Source organism: Hippocampus zosterae, chromosome 4 (assembly GCF_025434085.1).
Source record: "Hippocampus zosterae strain Florida chromosome 4, ASM2543408v3, whole genome shotgun sequence".
Lineage (NCBI taxonomy): Eukaryota > Metazoa > Chordata > Actinopteri > Syngnathiformes > Syngnathidae > Hippocampus > Hippocampus zosterae.
This window is the reverse complement of record NC_067454.1, coordinates 6,246,880-6,264,821: the sequence shown is the minus strand read 5'-3', so window position 1 is coordinate 6,264,821 and position 17,942 is coordinate 6,246,880. Positions and strand designations below refer to the sequence as shown.

The 17,942-nt window shown below is 42.9% G+C and overlaps 1 protein-coding gene across 2 annotated transcripts in view; it reads left to right on the top strand.

The window, feature by feature from the left end:
* Positions 1-17,942, top strand: part of ntrk3b (neurotrophic tyrosine kinase, receptor, type 3b) — a 173,455-nt gene that overhangs the window by 19,806 nt on the left and 135,707 nt on the right. For both annotated transcript variants that reach the window (XM_052064302.1, XM_052064301.1), the window contains exon 2: positions 14,859-14,933. In XM_052064302.1, coding sequence (XP_051920262.1) covers positions 14,859-14,933 — 75 coding nt within the window. The remainder of the gene's footprint in view (positions 1-14,858; positions 14,934-17,942) is intronic.

Below are 17,942 nucleotides of genomic sequence, written 5' to 3'. Positions count from 1 at the left end.
TGAGCCCCAAATGGAAGCAGGTGTTTGTTGTTTACAGCTCTTGTATGAGATCTCATTAGACGGCGTCCCGAATGTCGTGACCAATGAGTGTAAACACACTGTGTCATTTTGCCGCCTGGCTAAATATCACAGCGGCTAAACCTGTGCCTCCCTGCGAGCGCCGTTCCCCTGCTGCAGGTGCTAATTCCACCCATCCTTAACGCAGTAATGCTAATTAGTGCGCAGATGGAGACACACACACACATGCACACACACACACACACACACACGTACACACTTGCAAACGCACGACACACACCCCCAATGATCTAGCTTGACCTTTCCTATTGTCACCTGGCGCCGGCGTGGATCTGTTTTGCTTTATTAAATTAACACTCTTAAAATAGTGTAAACCTCCCGACTCGGATGTATCGGGAGTCATCTTGCGGAGGGGTTTGCAGCACAATGAAGACAAGTGATTGACGACTTTTTTGGAAAAGAGAACAAGGAGTGAATTAAAGTGTGGCCCTATTATACTAATTCACCCGTCAGGCAATATCTTGAAATTGTTCTGCATACACACACACACACATACACACATACACACAAAGTATATAGTTTAACATTTTATTTTAATTCCCCGGGAGCACCAAGGCAAAGAGTTTGCATTATTATTATTACTTAATTACAAGTCCTCCGAAAGTGCCCAGGGTGTGTATGTCATCAGCAATACTATCGTATTCCTGGCAGGCAGATTTATGAATTTATTACACCTCATCAAGTTTGACATTGTTTTTAAATGAAACGCCACTGGATGAAAAGAATGCCAGGTCAGCTCTATGCTGTCAGAAAAAGAGGAGATGGATTGAGGAAAGTCAAAAATGTCATTGATGAGTTGTGTTCTATGCGCCGCCATTCGTTTAAACACAGGTCATAATCCGTTCCAGAAGGCTGTTCCAAAACTGATTTGTTCCAAAACCGAAACCACGCTCTTTCCAAAAAAAAAAAAAACATCTTTCTTGAACACGTCTGCTTACAATGGAAAGCGTCACTTCCTCATGTAAGGAAGGCGAAAGGAGTCAAGTGGCGCATTCAAGTGCGCTCAGTCGGTCGTAATCCGAGGCATAAACTCGAAATGTTTGGTCAAAAAGCGATTTGGTTGAGAACAGAGACGTTTGAAAACCGAGGTTTGACAGTATTCTGATTAATATGGGAATTCGTCAGAAACAACCACCCGTTTTTTTTCATTTTACGGGGCGGCCATTTTGCTTTCTACATCCACAAACCCAATCTCAGTCAGAATATTATGTTTAGAGTAGTGGATGGCACATATTATTGGAAAAATCATTTTTTTCCCCCTTTCAAATGTGAACATCGAAGAACAGCACACCAAAAACTTGAAGCCAAATAAAGAAATTGAACCCAGCCCCAGGAGCCCATTTTAAGTGACAACATGAAATTTAGTAGACGGAATAAATGTCAATCGCGTTAAGACCAAAACAATTCTCAAGAATATCTCCCCAAAGAGACCCAAGGAGAAATCTGCCAATTCGGTCCGGAGTGACCGCGCCTGATTCACTAACCGTGCCTCTGGCCAAATTTGCGCTCATTCATATTCTGCGCGCCAATTTGTGTTTTGAAATCCTCCTCTGAGCACGCAAACGCACAACTACTAACTGATCCGTTTTTTAAATTAAGATCATTTTTGAATTCACACGACTGTAATATTTTTGGTTGAAGGGGCTATTTTTTGCGATCGCCATTTGGCCATTACCGACCAAAACAAACGTGTCCAAAAGATTTGGAGCAATCACTCCCAAAAATCGAACGACACCCACCGAACAGACAGACCATAATGAAATGTGAGTTAACTCACAGACTTGTTGACTGCTGTTCGCAACTTTCTTTCGAATGAAAGCGTAATTCAATTTCAAATCGGAAATGATGTCAAAGCCATGACTGATGATCATCAGACAGACAAGTTCAAACCCGGCTGTAATGACTTTGTTTCCCCAATCACGGCGGCGGCTGCTTCTTTGTCGTACGCTCGTTTATCCGCATGACGGATCTTAATGGGGCTCACAAAAGGCAATTACGTTAGTCCTACTCGCATTATATTAGGCGTGTCCTCGACCCTACTCTGAACTGATCTGAACCTCACAAAGAGAACTTTAATATAACTGTGAGATGAAGTGGTTGAAGATTTGATATGTCTTCTGTTCCCGGCCGGCTCTTTTGAAAAGAAAATGAAGCGACGACGTAACGGTTCAGAGGTGATCTCGTTGGAATCCGTCAGATGCTGGCAGCTTTGTAAAAAAAAAAAAAAAAATCCGGTTCATCGGAATCTCGACATAGCGGCGAGATCACATGGAACACTTTGTTCCTCGCAAAGTGGCGACGTCCCGCCTTTTGAGGCCCATCACTTGAAAAAGAAGAAAAAAAAAAGGTGCATGAACTCTTGAGCTCGCAAGTCAAATCAATCTGGTTGCGGTGCAAGAAGGGTCGGCTTCATTACGGCGACGAGCCGGGAGCTCAGCCATCAGTCGGCCGTCTCGTATCGTCGTGATCCTCTCCTCACTTTTCTTACCTAATTGAATTCCAGCGCAGACGTGCCCCCCTCAGCCGCAGATTTATCGTATCCTGGAATTGAACGAGAGACTCTCTCTTTGGCAAAGGACGTGCGCTGAACATTTAATCCTCATCCTCGTGATCTCTGCCCAGACCAGGGTGGCCTTTCCAAGTCACCTCCTGAGTTGCAATGATTGGGAGGAGCTCCAGTAGACAGCGGAGCTCCTTTTTTTTTTTTCCCCACTAAGCCTCCGAAATAAATCCCTACGAACATACTGACTGCACCACCATCGTCCGTTCTGAGACTCCCGACGTCTGATTCGTTCATGTTTTTGAAGCTAATTGATACCGTATTTTCCGCACTGAAAGGCGCACCTAAAAGGCGCACCTAAAAGTCTTCCATTTTCTTAAAAGCTCACAGCGCGCCTTCAAATCGGATGCGCCTTGTGTATGGTTATTACGGTAATACGTCAACCCCAAAATGGCTCCTCGCTCGAGACATGGTGGCAACGCAGAGTTCAAACTTAAGGCAATCGCTTACGTAGTTGATCACGGAAATAGAGCGGTGGCAAGAGAGTTCACAAAAGTTAACGAGTCAATGTTAGAACTTGCTGTCCGGTAGTCCAGTGGTTAGCACGTCGGCTTCACAGTGCAGAGGTACCGGGTTCGATTCCAGCTCCGGCCTCCCTGTGTGGAGTTTGCATGTTCTCCCCGGGCCTGCGTGGGTTTTCTCCGGGTGCTCCGGTTTCCTCCCACATTCCAAAGACATGCGTGGCAGGCTGATTGAACACTCTAAATTGTCCCTAGGTGTTATTTATCAATACGTGCCCTGCGATTGGCTGGCAACCGATTCAGGGTGTCCCCCGCCTACTGCCCGAAGACGGCTGGGATAGGCTCCAGCACCCCCCGCGACCCTAGTGAGGATCAAGCGGCTCGGAAGATGAATGAATGAATGAATGAATGAATGTTAGAACTTGCTCATGGTTAATAAGTGAACTGTGTCGCTGCTTTATTCAATAAGTTTTACTGACATCTGATCGTTCTGTTGGTGTTTCCTTAAGCGTAGCTCCATCTAGTGGATGCATTGAAGATTGCGTCTTATAACACTGCGCCAAATGTATGAAAAAAATTCCATTGCGCCTTTTAGTGTGGAAAATACGGTACAGAGATAATTGCTTCAGCTCCAAAGTTTCGCCCTTTGCTGGAGCCACGTGCAATACGCGTTGATGATTTATGGATCATGAACGGGAGGATTTGTGACAAATACGTACCGAGTCTTCCAACCAAACTGTGCTTGAGAACGCCGGCTCAAAAAGCTCCATTGTATTTGCATGCGCTGTGGCGTATCTGGCCAACGTCCAGCAGATCTCGCAGATCACTTATTTGATTAAACACGATCGCACTCGGAGGGGAGTCGACATACAAGAAGTGCTGATGGAAGAGGGCCGGGGCGAAGGGGGGCGGGGTCGCTCATGAATCATGCAGTGCATGGTCAGATGATGTGTTTCTTTTAAAACCTGTCAAATATATACTTTTTTTTGCTCCTTCTTCTTTTATTGATGGTTTACTTTGGGAGTTTAAGAGGAGAAAATTAGCCCCCTGGTTGTTTTTTGTCATTGATTCCACTTGCTCATGTCTGCGGTGTTGTTTTTCATTTGAGGAAGCACCACTTTTCTTTGATCAGTTGATCGACAGGGCGGCAATTTCACCAAATAGTCCTGACAAGAGTCACTCGGTGAAGGCTGTCATTGGGGGTGTGTGTGTGTGTGTTTTTTTACCGGCTCGGTACTTTGAACAATTGCATATCAATACTAGCTTGATGTACTTGATGACATGTAGAGTATACACACCCATGTCTGTCCAAACAATGCAAAGATACACATATTCATTCATTCATTCATCCTCCGAACCGCTTGATCCTCACTAGGGTCGCGGGGGGATGCTGGAGCCTATCCCAGCCGTCTACGGGCAATAGGCGGGGGACACCCTGAATCGGTTGCAAGCCAATCGCAGGGCACACAGAGACGAACAACCATCCACACTCACACTCACACCTAGGGACAATTTAGAGTGCTCAATCAGCCTGCCATGCATATTATTGGAATGTGGGAGGAAACCGGAGCACCCGGAGAAAAGCCACGCAGACCCGGGGAGAACATGCAAACTCCACACAGGGAAGACGGAGCTGGAATCGAACCCGGTACCTCTGCACTGTGAAGCCGACGTGCTAACCACTGGATTAGCGGGCCGCCCTAAGATATACATAGCCAAGGCCAAACTAATTACTGTGGATTTTTTAATATTTGTACTACGGTATTGTTGACCTCCGTGTTATCTTTCTAACGATAGTGGCCATGATAATTAAAATACGAACCGATGCGAAATAGACACGTTGTGGGCCATTTTCAAGAAGCTTGTTGAGCCTTTTGACATTGGTTTGGTAACATTAGCCAGGCATTCATACAAACATGCAAAAAAGCCAAAGAAAAACAAATTCCACGAGTGAAGCTTGTCCTTTTCGAATACTCAACTGCTGAAGGCTGACAAGATTTGAACGCTGGCAATTTTGGAACATGATATGATTTTCGTAGCTTGACTCCCCACAAACTGACATGTCCCTCCAGTTGTGTGCTTTCACCCCCCAAACGCTCCTCCCGGTTGGCATCTGAAGGGGTTTTAATGTCGAGCTGGCGGCCAAAGCGCAGCATTTAACAAACGTGACAGATCCTCTCCTCTGGACAAATGCAATTTATAATGAAATTGCATTTGTCGTTGCTGCCCAAAAAAAAAAAAAACTCCCACATATCCTCTATGTCGTAAAATAAACAAAATATGCAATTTTCCCCAGAAATGGTTTCAAACAGTTCCCTGGTGTCTAAATGAAATGTGCAATGAAAAAAAGGTTTTGCAGCCAAAATAGCCCACAGTTCAAGAATTACGTCACACTTTGACACCAGGGCTGAGCAAAATAAGGCACACATGGCCCACTGCATTCTTTAATCTGACCCAATGAGCTTTTGCATTGTTTAGAGTCCTGTAGTATTTGTTCCCAAATGTTTTAAAAAAAAAACATTCTTTTGTAGTGCATTCATGAATTGGTTCAATATTTCTAATTCATAATTTAATGACTTATGAATTAGATGAATGCTAATGCTTTATTTGACATTGCACTTATATTGAACTGCTGACAGTTCTTTTCTGAAACATTTATTTTTGTGCAATGAAAGAGTTTATTCGCCGCCGCCCCCCATTTTGCTGCGGTAGACTGCAAATTTCCCCAGTGTGGGACAAATAAAGCTCATCTTATCTTTAATATTTTAAAATTAAAATAAAGTATTCAGGCGGCCCGGTAGTCCAGTGGTTAGCACGTCGACTTCACAGTGCAGAGGTACCGGGTTCGATTCTGGCTCCGGCCTCCCTGTGTGGAGTTTGCATGTTCTCCCCGGGCCTGCGTGGGTTTTCTCCGGGTGCTCCGGTTTCCTCCCACATTCCAAAAACATGCGTGGCAGGCTTATTGGACGCTCTAAATTGTCCCTAGGTGTGATTGTGAGCGCGGATGGCTGTTCGTCTCTGTGTGCCCCGCGATTGGCTGGCAACCGATCCAGGGTGTCCCCCGCCTACTGCCCGAAGACGGCTGGGATAGGCTCCAGCACGCCCCGCGACCCTAGCGAGGATTAAGCGGTTCAGAAAATGGATGGATGGATGGATAAAGTATTCAATTCTGAATCAGCCCTGCGATTGGCTGGCAACTGATTCAGGGTGTACCCTGCCTACTGCCCTTAGACGGCTGGGATAGGCTCCAGCATCCCCCGCGAATGGCTCGGAAGATGAATGAATGAATGAATTCTGAATAAAATTCAATCTTTTACTTTTTTCTTTTTTTTTCTAAGTTCAAACTATAACAAAAATAACATGACATGTGCTGACAACATCATTGTCAGCTTTGTGGCTTTGACAGAAAGTCAAGTCTGGCAACAGTGTCGCTGTCAAATTGACACAAAAACTCAGTGTGGAGGCCCCAAGACTGATCGGCTGGTTTGAAACGCAAAGCCTGCGATTGACGAAAGCCAATGTCAAATATGCATCTTAATTGGGAGGAGAGAAAAAAAATGACTTGGTTTTGTCGTTTTCCAATTAGCGACTCCAGAGAGCCAAGTGTTTGTTCATCCATCCATTTTGCGTACCGCTTCTCCTCACGAGAATCGATGTGTGTGTGTGTGTGTGTGTGTGTGTGTGTGTGTGTGTGCGTGTGTGTGTGTGCTGGATGCCATCCCAGTTGACTTTGGGTGAGAGGCGAGGCACACCCGGAACTCGCCTGCCAATCACAGCCAACTATTTGTATACCGGGCAACCAAAAAAGTCACATTTCTATAATATGTCGTCTTTTAGCGACACGTGTGTCACTTGCTCACGAATGGGTGCTTTTTTTTTTTTGTTTTTGCTTTAGTGTTAGCATCATCATATGAGCTCATTATAAAAACTCCCGACCGTTTATCATAGTTACATTTTTCTTCAATCCTAGTGTAGCTCATACCAAAGGAGACATTCCTCATGTGTTTCTACCTACTTGGCCAATCAGACTGATCCTGATGGCGCGGGGGCTCGACAGCGCTGATGTATTCAGCTCATTACGTGGCGCAGATGGAGGTGCGCGGCGTCGCCAGTGACAGTCGCTGATGTGTGCAAAGCTCCCGCGACGACACGCCTCAGCGGCTTGGGCCGACGGCGGCCTCTTTGAATCCAGGGAGGATCACAGCCGCGGTGACACTTGGCAAAATGGCACTCTAATTATAGTCCTTTTCGTTTTGTCCGCGCGTGTTCGGGACTCAGTCATGTGCGAGGAGGTGATACCTTTTGCGCAAAGTGCGGTCGGGACATTCCCTTCCCTTGCTGGATTTTGACTGTGCACGCCGTCATTGGGACTTGGGAGGTGGGCTGTGGCGGTGAGGGGGCATCTGCACTACCGGGAATATCATCGGCCGTGTGATAGCACTTTGAGCCGACGCATCCGGAATGACATTGCCTTCGCACGTACACCCTGCCCAACCGAGCGGGTTTTTGTTTTGGATCGCCATAGGGAGGAATAGATTGCTTTATAAAAAGAAAATAAACAGTGCCTAACCCTGGCCCACACTCTAACCCCGCACAACAAACAGCCTAACCTATCCGTGCTATTAACTCATTAGTTTGCGTTCCTAATGCTAATGTTGTGACCTGATTAAAAGGGCAAGATTCAATTCCAAACGCGCAGCCTCCATCTTAGCCGCGGTCACTGAAGCACATTCCTAAACCCTGCGTGAACTTTCCAAAGTGTGAGGACACAAGCGTGGTGGCGTCGCACGGCTCGTTTAATCCGTCGCCTTTTGCTCTTATGCGCTTGTCAAAATGTCAACAAGAGGAAGTTGTTGCTCTCGCCGTCCACGATGCGTTTTTTTTTTCTTCTGTCTGCTGCCTGCTGTCCTTCCTGACTAGAATATGCTCTAAATTCTCCCAAGGGGTTACATTTCATGGAAATATTTGCATTTTTTTTTTTTTTTACTTTGATGTGATCAGCGTCCTTTTATTTTGTAAAATTACCGCTCATGGGAAGTATAAGTACTGTACTGAAGTAGATTTAGTCAATACTTGAGTTTTTGCTTTTCTGGCAACTTTTTCATTTGAATCCTCATTTTCTGTACTTCTTACCCATGACTGTCAAAAAAGGCTGTTTGTTTTTCAATTTGAGCGGATGACGACTCACTGAAAAGTTTTTACTTCTCGTGCGAGCTAATAAGGGGAACTTTTTCAAGCGCATTCGTTTCATTCTACTTTTACCCAAATCTTCTGTACGCGAGCATTTGTACTGAATCCTTTGCCGTTCATCCCGCAGTGCTGTTTGTTGTGCTGCACAATTATTCCTTTTATACGGCAGTCATTTGAATGTCGCCTGTCACTTCAAGATAATCAAATCCTGCAGCTTGCAAAGTCTGATCTTCACATTACCGATGACTGAGTGGGCGAAATTTAGCTTGTTTCCTTTTTGGAGTAGCAAGCGTGACAATTGTTTGTGCGACGTTTCTCATCGCCAGAATGAATCTGCTTTTTGTTAGCGAGGATGGTAATAACAAAACAACCGAGGTGGAATTTCTGCGGATCGGATCATTGACGCTTTGAGCCTCTCCTCTTTCATCCATAACTGCTTCAAACAACAAAGTGTATACAGGAAAAGTGAAGATTGCACGACTGTCTGTGTCTTATGTGTTATTTTGACTTCAATATGGCGCCGCGAGAGTGGCTGCCTTTACAGCAGCTCCTATATTTTGTTCTTCTACTTCTTCTTTTCATAACTTGTCTGCTGTGAATTGGGAATTTTTCCTTTGCGAGACTAATAAAGGGTTTCTTATCTTATCTTTATCTTATCTTTATCTTATCTTTATCTTATCTTTATCTTATCTTTATCTTATCTTTATCTTATCTTTATCTTATCTTTATCTTATCTTATCTTTACCTTTATCTTTATCTTATCTTTATCTTATCCTTATCTTATCCTTATCTTATCCTTATCCTTATCCTTATCCTTATCCTTATCTTATTCTTACCTTTATCTTATCTTTATCTTATCTTTATCTTATATTTATCTTATATTTATCTTTATCTTATCTTTATCTTATCTTATTGTACAGAAAAAAACTAACGTTACACCAGATGTCGCAAAGGTAGCCCCACAAAGACCAGAGTTGCCCATTCTAAAAATAGCTCACTCATGACTGGACATAGTGATTAATTTCCCAGTAATGTCGTAGGAAGGATCAATTGATGAATGGCATTAATGATGAGAAGTTACATTATGGGCTTTTTGCACATAATGGAAAACGTTGACAAAAAGTGTCTCAGTCTTTTCCGGTTTTGACAAGTTGCATCTTTCTCGACACGGTGTTTAGAAGGTTTGCCAGTCAGCGCTCAAGTTACATTCACGACATTAAGGCTAATTTCGTCAAATCCTGATGAGAGGATAAACGATGACTAAACGACACTTGTGTCCACTTGCATATGGTCATCCTGGCCACCCAACTGGCCACAGATTGCACTGTTTCTATTTATAGTGTGCAAGGTTGGTCCGTAACAACAGGCCTTCAACTGTTGAATCACATTGACTGTGCTAAAAAAAAATGCACGATCAATTGGGAGGCTTTGTTTGGCATACCCAAGACAAAAATATGCCTTACAAAAGCACATGCTATGGAAGAGAACCCCCCCCCCCCCCTTAAAACACACACACACACACAAGGCTATCTGATTGATGTCAGGCGGCTGCTTTAATCTAACGGAGTGCTACTCTGACCCGCCACGTCCCTCCTCTGGAGTGTTTGGCCCGACGCGAGGCGAGGTGAGATCAATATCCCGGGGAACGCACCAGAGACATTGTGTTTTATTAAACATTTTGCCATTAAGGTGGCGGCGGCGGTGGCATTGCAATACAGTCGTAAATCACCGCGACAGCGGAAGGGAAAAGTGTTTGCACAATCACAAGGAAAATACAGCAAATATATATATATATATATATATATATATATATATATATATAATATATATATATATATATATATACAGCGTGTTTAATACATTTATGCCACATAGTTCATTCATCAACTGTAGTTTTTATTATTTTCAATCAGAAGCCTCGGAGTCTTAAAGGCACATCGTATGCCACTCATCATATGCTGCTCCAGTGATTTGTCAATCATGTGAGACCTTTCGAACATACATTTTTTTGTTTTCGAGCCATCCATTTGAGCCGGAGTCTATCCCAGCTGACTTTGGGTCGGAGGTGGGGTACGCCATGGCATTCTCGGCAGTCAATTGCGGAGCGCGTATAGACAACGGCCACCCCAAAGGTATTGGAGGGGCTTGGTCAGTTCCTTTGTTTTTGTTGTGTACCGATGATTTTTTTTTTTTTTTTAGAAGATTGTAATTTTTATCTAATTCCGAATCTGCCCCTTTTGCTCAGGTTTTGAAAATAATTGTAACATTCATTCATTCATTCATTCATCTTCCGAGCCGCGTGATCCTCACTAGGGTCGCGGGGGGTGCTGGAGCCTATCCCAGCTGTCCTCGGGCAGTAGGCGGGGGACACCCTGAATCGGTTGCCAGCCAATCGCAGGGCACACAGAAACGAACAACCATTCGCACTCACACTCACACCTAGGGACAATTTAGAGTGTTCAATCAGCCTGCCACGCATGTTTTTGGAATGTGGGAGGAAACCGGAGCACCCGGAGAAAACCCATGCGGTCCCGGGGAGAACATGCAAACTCCACACAGGGAGGCCGGAGCTGGAATCGAACCCGGTACCTCTGCACTGTGAAGCCGACGTGCTAACCACTGGACTACCGGGCCGCCTATACAATTGTAACATAATAACCAAAATATATAACCGTAATATATTTTGTAGTAATTTTGAATGAATTGTTAGTTCAAGTGTCAGGATTTTTTTTTCCCTGAAAACTTATAGCTACAAATTACAAAATATGGTAAAATACTTGCGCAAGCTTTTGTTGGTCAAACTGAAAATATCTCAAACCTGATGTGCCAGGGAACAAAAAAAAGGACATTTTAAAAATCAGCATTGAAAATATGTTTAGGGACACTTGTGTGTGTGTGTGTGTATGGTCGTGGCATCACATTGCAGGGCCCGGGGCCTCCACAACACAACAGATGGCCCTCGCTGGGGTGGAATCTGTTACTGTTTGCTGGCGGGGCGTTCTCCTCCAGCAATTTTGCCACCCGGTTCAGGCTTGAGCGCAGAAGGTTGTAAAACCATACATATGCTCATATGTCAGCGAGCAGTGTGTACACACCAAATCTAGCTCAATAGATGAGCGCTTCTGGACACCGCACTTTGATGCGCCGCAGTCTCCAGTTGACTGCTGCGCTCGATTTTCTTGTTATTTCGTTAGTGTCCTCATAAATGAAATTGCAACATTTGAGCATCCACAGCCAGAAATGACAAACATACGCGCACGTTTGTACTCCACCATCTCCACTTTGCGGCAATGTTCGGTTCTCTCGCGACCCTTCCCGTCCTCTTGAATAAAACTACGGAGCCATTGTAATGTGAGCATCTCGGAACTTTTGTCGCATGCAATTTTCTATTCATCCTTTCCTGCGGCGAAGAGAACGGTGAGATTGAATTGCAGTATTGTTGTCAATCATATGCATATTTTTATTCATAATTTTTCTTTCTTTCTTTCGTTTTTTTTTTTTTTTAATGCAAGAGTCGAATCCACAAAGTGTATTCAGCGCGGCGCCGACAATCACTGCAATCAGATTGCAGTCCGCGGGGAGCCGTCGCCTGCCTCCCTCTATTTGTTGTTTTGTTGACGCAAAATGGAGACGGAGAGATTGCGCTAAATTATATATTTGAATTAGATATTCTTTTCATATCTCTCTATTACATCAATATTTCACAGGGGTGTTCTGGCACTCTCACTCAGTGGGAGGTTGGGGGAGGGGGGGGGGGCTTGAGAAATGTACTCCCAGACAAATACAGCCAAAATTAGCTCCCAAATTAAAATGCAGTAGAAAATGAAATATTTAAATATGGAGTGTTTGTGTGTCGCTGCTGAAAAGTGCGCACCTCCGTTTAGGTATAAAACTACTCAAGTCTTCGTTTGAATAAAAATTGCTGCCTCATTGAAGCATACGAGGATACACGGCGAGAAAAGTCAATGGTAAACACACATTATGAGGGATGTTTGATGCCACTTATTTTCACTCTGATACCAGTGCGAGTTCTCGACTCTTTTGACCGAAATCAAGAAACCGATACCACTCGTACTTTTTGAGACAATTTGTATTTAATCAATGACAGGTTATTTTAACAAAAGACCTTTTATTTATCCCTGACAAAAGACAGAACAGTCACTCTGCAATCAAGAATTTAAGTTCAAAATAGAACACAAACAACTCACTGAAGCTTTGTGATGTCACAATTGATTGACACCCCCTCCCATTCCCCAAATTTCAGACCGCATGCCTGATTACTGTGATATTTCGGCTCTATTTACCTTATTTTTTTTTTTACCCCCGAAGACCACATCAAGATCAACACAAATATGCTTTTAGTGTGTGTTCTCTGTGAGGAACACGGTGTTGCTCATCGCCGCCTCGCACGCGATTGTAACGTCGTCATGGCAACGAATGGATCACGTGACTAAGCGGAGGCTTTTTTTTTTTTGCAAGGGGGAACGACATCAATGACCTCCCCGCTCTCACTAAATGCCGCATGCGTGAGGACGCCAATTACTCTGTCCGTTCTTCCATATTATTACTTTGTTCAGCAACGGCATTAGGTTGATTTGAGAGGTATCTGTGGACAATGTGGTTGTAATGGGAGGGCAATTGACTGCTTTAGGTACGCACAGCTACAATATAAGCAGCTCTCTCAGTGCATATTATAGGCAAACATATATTTTACATATAATCTCCTGTCTTTTTCATGGTACCGCTATCAACTGCCTACAGTCGGCTGGAGGCAAACTGCAGTTTTTGGTTTGTTTATATTCAAACTGAGCTTATAGCAAGTCTGAGCAATGCCTTGTCCAGTTTGGTTTGGCCATATCAAAAATATGTTGTAGAAATATGTCAGAATTGATCCTGCGGAGGGTTTTTCGTTATTTATTTATTTATTTGAACAAAGGCATGCCACGGAGATGTTACATATCAGGACATATGGGAACCATTTTAAGTTGGAAGAAAAAATACATGATATGTTTTCTTTTAAATGTCAAGGAATGCATTACAACTTCACTCTCAGATGATGCCGGTGATGAGGATGTTGGAAATGGAGCTGCACACAATCCATCAGTAATGGTTCTGAGCCGTTCTGGAAAGGGATGCAGTTGAAGGATTGCCAAAGGACAGCGTGCCGTGTCACACAATGCAGTGCACGACCTAGTTCGGAAGCGCCACGGAGCCTCAATGTGACTTTGAGTTCATCCTGTGCCCCCCAGACTGTTACTTAGAAGGATAAAAAAAAAGGACATACTGTACCTATATTGTGACACACATGGGCAAAATGATTGGTAGCCCTCTGTTAATGAAAGAAAAAAAAAACCACGGTGGTCAAAGAAATAACTTCAATTTGGCAAAAGTGCGTAAAATAAAAAACAGCCAATGAAAATAATTTCTTTTCAATTGTGGTTCAATGAATGAGAGTATGCTTCTGCAATAAAAATAACATTTGTTGAACAGGTTGCCAATAATTATGCAGGGCATTGTATACGTCCCAAACCCACCAAACAGGTGAAAATCTGCAATATTGAGAAACCATATGAAAGTATTTATTTTAGTTTTACTCTTCCCAAAAACTGTAAATGCGTTAACTTAATAAAAACAGCCACTAACTAACTTTACATCACCTGCTAATTGAGGTCTGCTTGCAGTGACTTATAAACATGCTTTGCACACTTTGATCTCCATAGACTCCAGCAAATTAAGTTCTTCCACTATGTCAAGTTCTGTGCCACTCGCGTAATGATTTTTAATCTGTGTTCACACCCACAACGGCGCATCTGCAAAAAATACCAGGAACCTGTATATTGAAGCATTAAAATGTTCAACCAGACCAAAGGATTTCATCTTACCAAAGCCTGCAATCGTAATTCTAGCCTATACTGTCAAATACCAAAGACTAGCATAGAAGTTATTGTAATAACAGCTCCCTACAGTTTAGCATGTTGCAGCATAACATGGTGTGACACTGAGGGCATGTAACTTGCCTGTATACTGTAAAAAGCCAGACAAATTTGTGATGTAGCGTAGTTATCCAACCATATGTATCAAGACAATTGGAGGACGCTGTTGCAGATGTTGTGTACATCTTTGCTTGACATGGAGGAAAAAACCTTTCATTTTGTCGGGCGTTGCCAGTTAACATCAAAACAAAGCAATTAGGCCGCGTACCATTTTCCCTGTGCTCTCTCGACTGATTCAACCGGTCTGTTTGTTTATTGCTCATTTTCCATCAACGCACAAACACTTTATTTGTACCCCCGTGCCCCAAAAGCTAATTCAACAGCGGCTCGACATTTTTGTGGCGAGGGGCGGGGGTTGGAATTAGCCCGCCAGTCTAGCATCAGCAGCCACGGTCCTCCTCGCATCAGACTAACGCCGATGCCTGCCTCTTGTGCAATTACATCTGCGTAAGGCCGGCAGAGAGCATCCTGTCGCCAGGTTTTTCGATAATAGCCATTTAAATGTTTATGGATTTGTCGGCACCACTTCCTTTTCTTTTGCAGCCCGCTTAATCATCTATTTTGTTCTATCCACAGACACATCGAGAACTGGACGGGACTGCAGACGCTGCGGGATGTGGACATGGAACTCTACACTGGACTGCAGAGACTGTGAGTGTCATTTAATTAGCCATTAGAAGGGAAGGTGTAAGTGAGCCTCAGGGGGAAAAGACAATGGAACCTGCCTAATCCAACCCCCCACCCCCCAAAAAATAAATAAATAAAAAATAGTATTACATACATTAATATACTAGTATAGTATAAAAAAATTATTTCTTAATGTGATATGAAACCAAAACAGCTTTTTAAATCGGTAACATGACAGTATGGGATAAGATAAGATAAGATAAGATAAGATATCCTTTATTCGTCCCACACTGGGGAAATTTACAATTTACAGCCTCCAGCAGCAAGAATGTACTGTATGTAGAAAGAAGAAAGGAGAAAGAGAAAAAAAAATCTTCTTGGACGAATGATTTTTGAACATCAGTGAGGAAGTTTTGTGATTTGTCTTGATATCCCATCCTTATCTCTTACACCGTCATATTGAGACGGCTACACATATAACTGAGTGGTAAGCGATTGCATTGTTTTGTATGGTACTGATTGAAATGATAAGATTGAATCATGTAGAAAAAATAATGACCTCCTTATTTCCCCGCACTGCGGAATTGACACAGGGCCCATCAAGTAGCATTACGAGGCAAGTATATTGTGTCATGTTGCAGATAGGTCTCTTCGAATGGCTCTTCGGGAAAATAATTAAAAAGGTAATAAAGTGCAAGAAAGTTTTTTACAACATGTGACTTTAATTCAACAACAATAGCCAAAAACAAAAAAACAAAAAAAAACAGGTCATGTGCTTTTGTAGGTGCTGCTGTTTTGGTTCGTCTCATCATTGAGATGGGCTTTCTGATGATGATTACTCAAAGTCAGGAGATTGTATGAGACGTGTTCTCCAAGTGGGTTGTTTGGAATAATTTGCGATTAATTACAATGCTGCATTCTACGGAAAAGAAAAAACGAGAAATAAACAAAAAAAAAATATTCATTGTTCCTGCATCGTGCCGCAACAGCCTGTTCCGACTACTCCCACCGCCACTTCTCAATGGCTACCTGCTGACCTCTTCCTCCTGCCTTGTCTTTTTTTTTTTTTCCTACGTTGCCCTTTCAAAACTCAGAGCAGGCCTCTCTCCCCTGATCCTGCTGATCCCTCATCAGGGAGGCCAAGTGTAATATCTCCAGCAGCAAATTAGCATTTTTCTCATTACCGCCACCACCGTGAGAGGAGGGTGGCGAGTAGCAAGGGAAGTGGGCGAGAGCGAGGGTGAAGGGGTCGGCTTGAGCCCGTAACAGTCCCGTAGCCCGGTTTGATGCTCGTCAGTCCGCATTTCAATAACGACAATATGAGACGCAATCATTCATGAAAAACGGCGGATTGTTAAATATGCCAGAGAGCTGTGTGCTAATGAAAGAGGTGCTGCGCATGTTTCTGTTTAGGCTTTAATTGAAAATAGATTAAAATAAAATATTCACCAGAGTGCCACATGATGATTTTGTTGTTGATGATGATGATGATGATGATGATGATGATGGCGGTCGCGTAAGGCCACTCAAACAGACTCACTCAAACTTCTTTGCAGCAGACAGCAGTCAAAAAATTTTTTTGGTTCATTCAAGTCAACAGCATTTTTTATGTTTACACATAAAACGGTCATGGAAAGACGGACTGGGTGTTTTCAACACACGGAGGTTATTAATTAAAATTATAAAAACTTGACAGTGTGTTGACAAAAAAAAATGCACACAGGCTTGTTGAGGACTGGAAATTGTCTGTGGTGTTGACAAAAACACACTTTAGCTTGTCAAAGACTCCACTTTTGTTTGCACAAACATACCGCAGGCTCATCAAAGATCAGTTTTGAAGATGAGGAGTTGAATGTTTACAAAAAAAAAGTTGAAGTTGACAAAATTTTAAAATTTTTTGATGCACGTGATGTACGTAAAGCACCTAAAATGGCCTTTCAAATTTACAAAAACATGCACTTCTGTTTGGTTGATTGAAGGCTAAACTGTCTGAGGTTCATGAGGGACTAAATTGTCTTTCGTAACGATAATGTGATGGGGTTGACTTCCGCCTCTCCGTTAAAAAAAAAAAAAAAAACACGGAGGCATGATGGGTGAGTTTAAATGGCACGTCGCAAAATGATGAGACACACGGTGATGATGTCAGTGAGGGACAGCTTTGATTACAGCATTAGAACTTCATCTGCGGGGCGCCTTTACGCTTAGCGGAGTTACATTTGGAATTAAAATTGGATTTAGATGAGGCAGAACTGTTTGGACACGCTGCTGTGGATTTTCTTGCTGGTGAGCGAAAGCGTGTCCGAATGTCTTCCCTTCAACCATTTTTATCTGTACGAGACACGGGTTCATTTTCAACGAAATGAAGTTAGAACTGAAGAACTTAAATGCTTTTGCAAAAGTTAAGGTCCTTTGCACACCTGATTCCCTTTTCCATGATGTATAAGGCATTTTTTTTTCTGAGGAACAATTTTGCTAATCAAGGACCTCAGTTGATGAGCAAATGAGTCATTTAAAGAAGCAATTTTTTTCCCACCCCCGGTGAATCCTTGGGACCTGAACCAAGGTTTTTGTTCTACAATTAAGAATATGACAATATAACAGAACAAATGAATAGACGATATTTTTACTCAAAACATCTGACTTTATCATGAAAAAACAATTGCTTTCCTTTTTTATACAATAAACAGATGATATTTTTTTCAATCCACACTGCGCACTGCAGCAAACTAATTTATCGTGGAGACACATTTTCAGCAGGCAATTTCAAAAAAATTTAAATTCAAACTTGAATTTAGCACTTCTTGAATCGACAACACAGATTTTTTTTTAATTTGCAATCTCTGAATGTCTTTACACTTACATAAAAACATAGGTGTTAACTGACATCATGACCTGGGAACTAACTGCCTTTTGATATTAAAAAAAAAAAATACACCCCCCCCCCCCCCCCCAAAACCACAAACACTACAGTTGATACAGAGTTTGTGCCAGAATGTATCAGCTCACATATTTTTTTGCAGGGGCAGGGGGCTG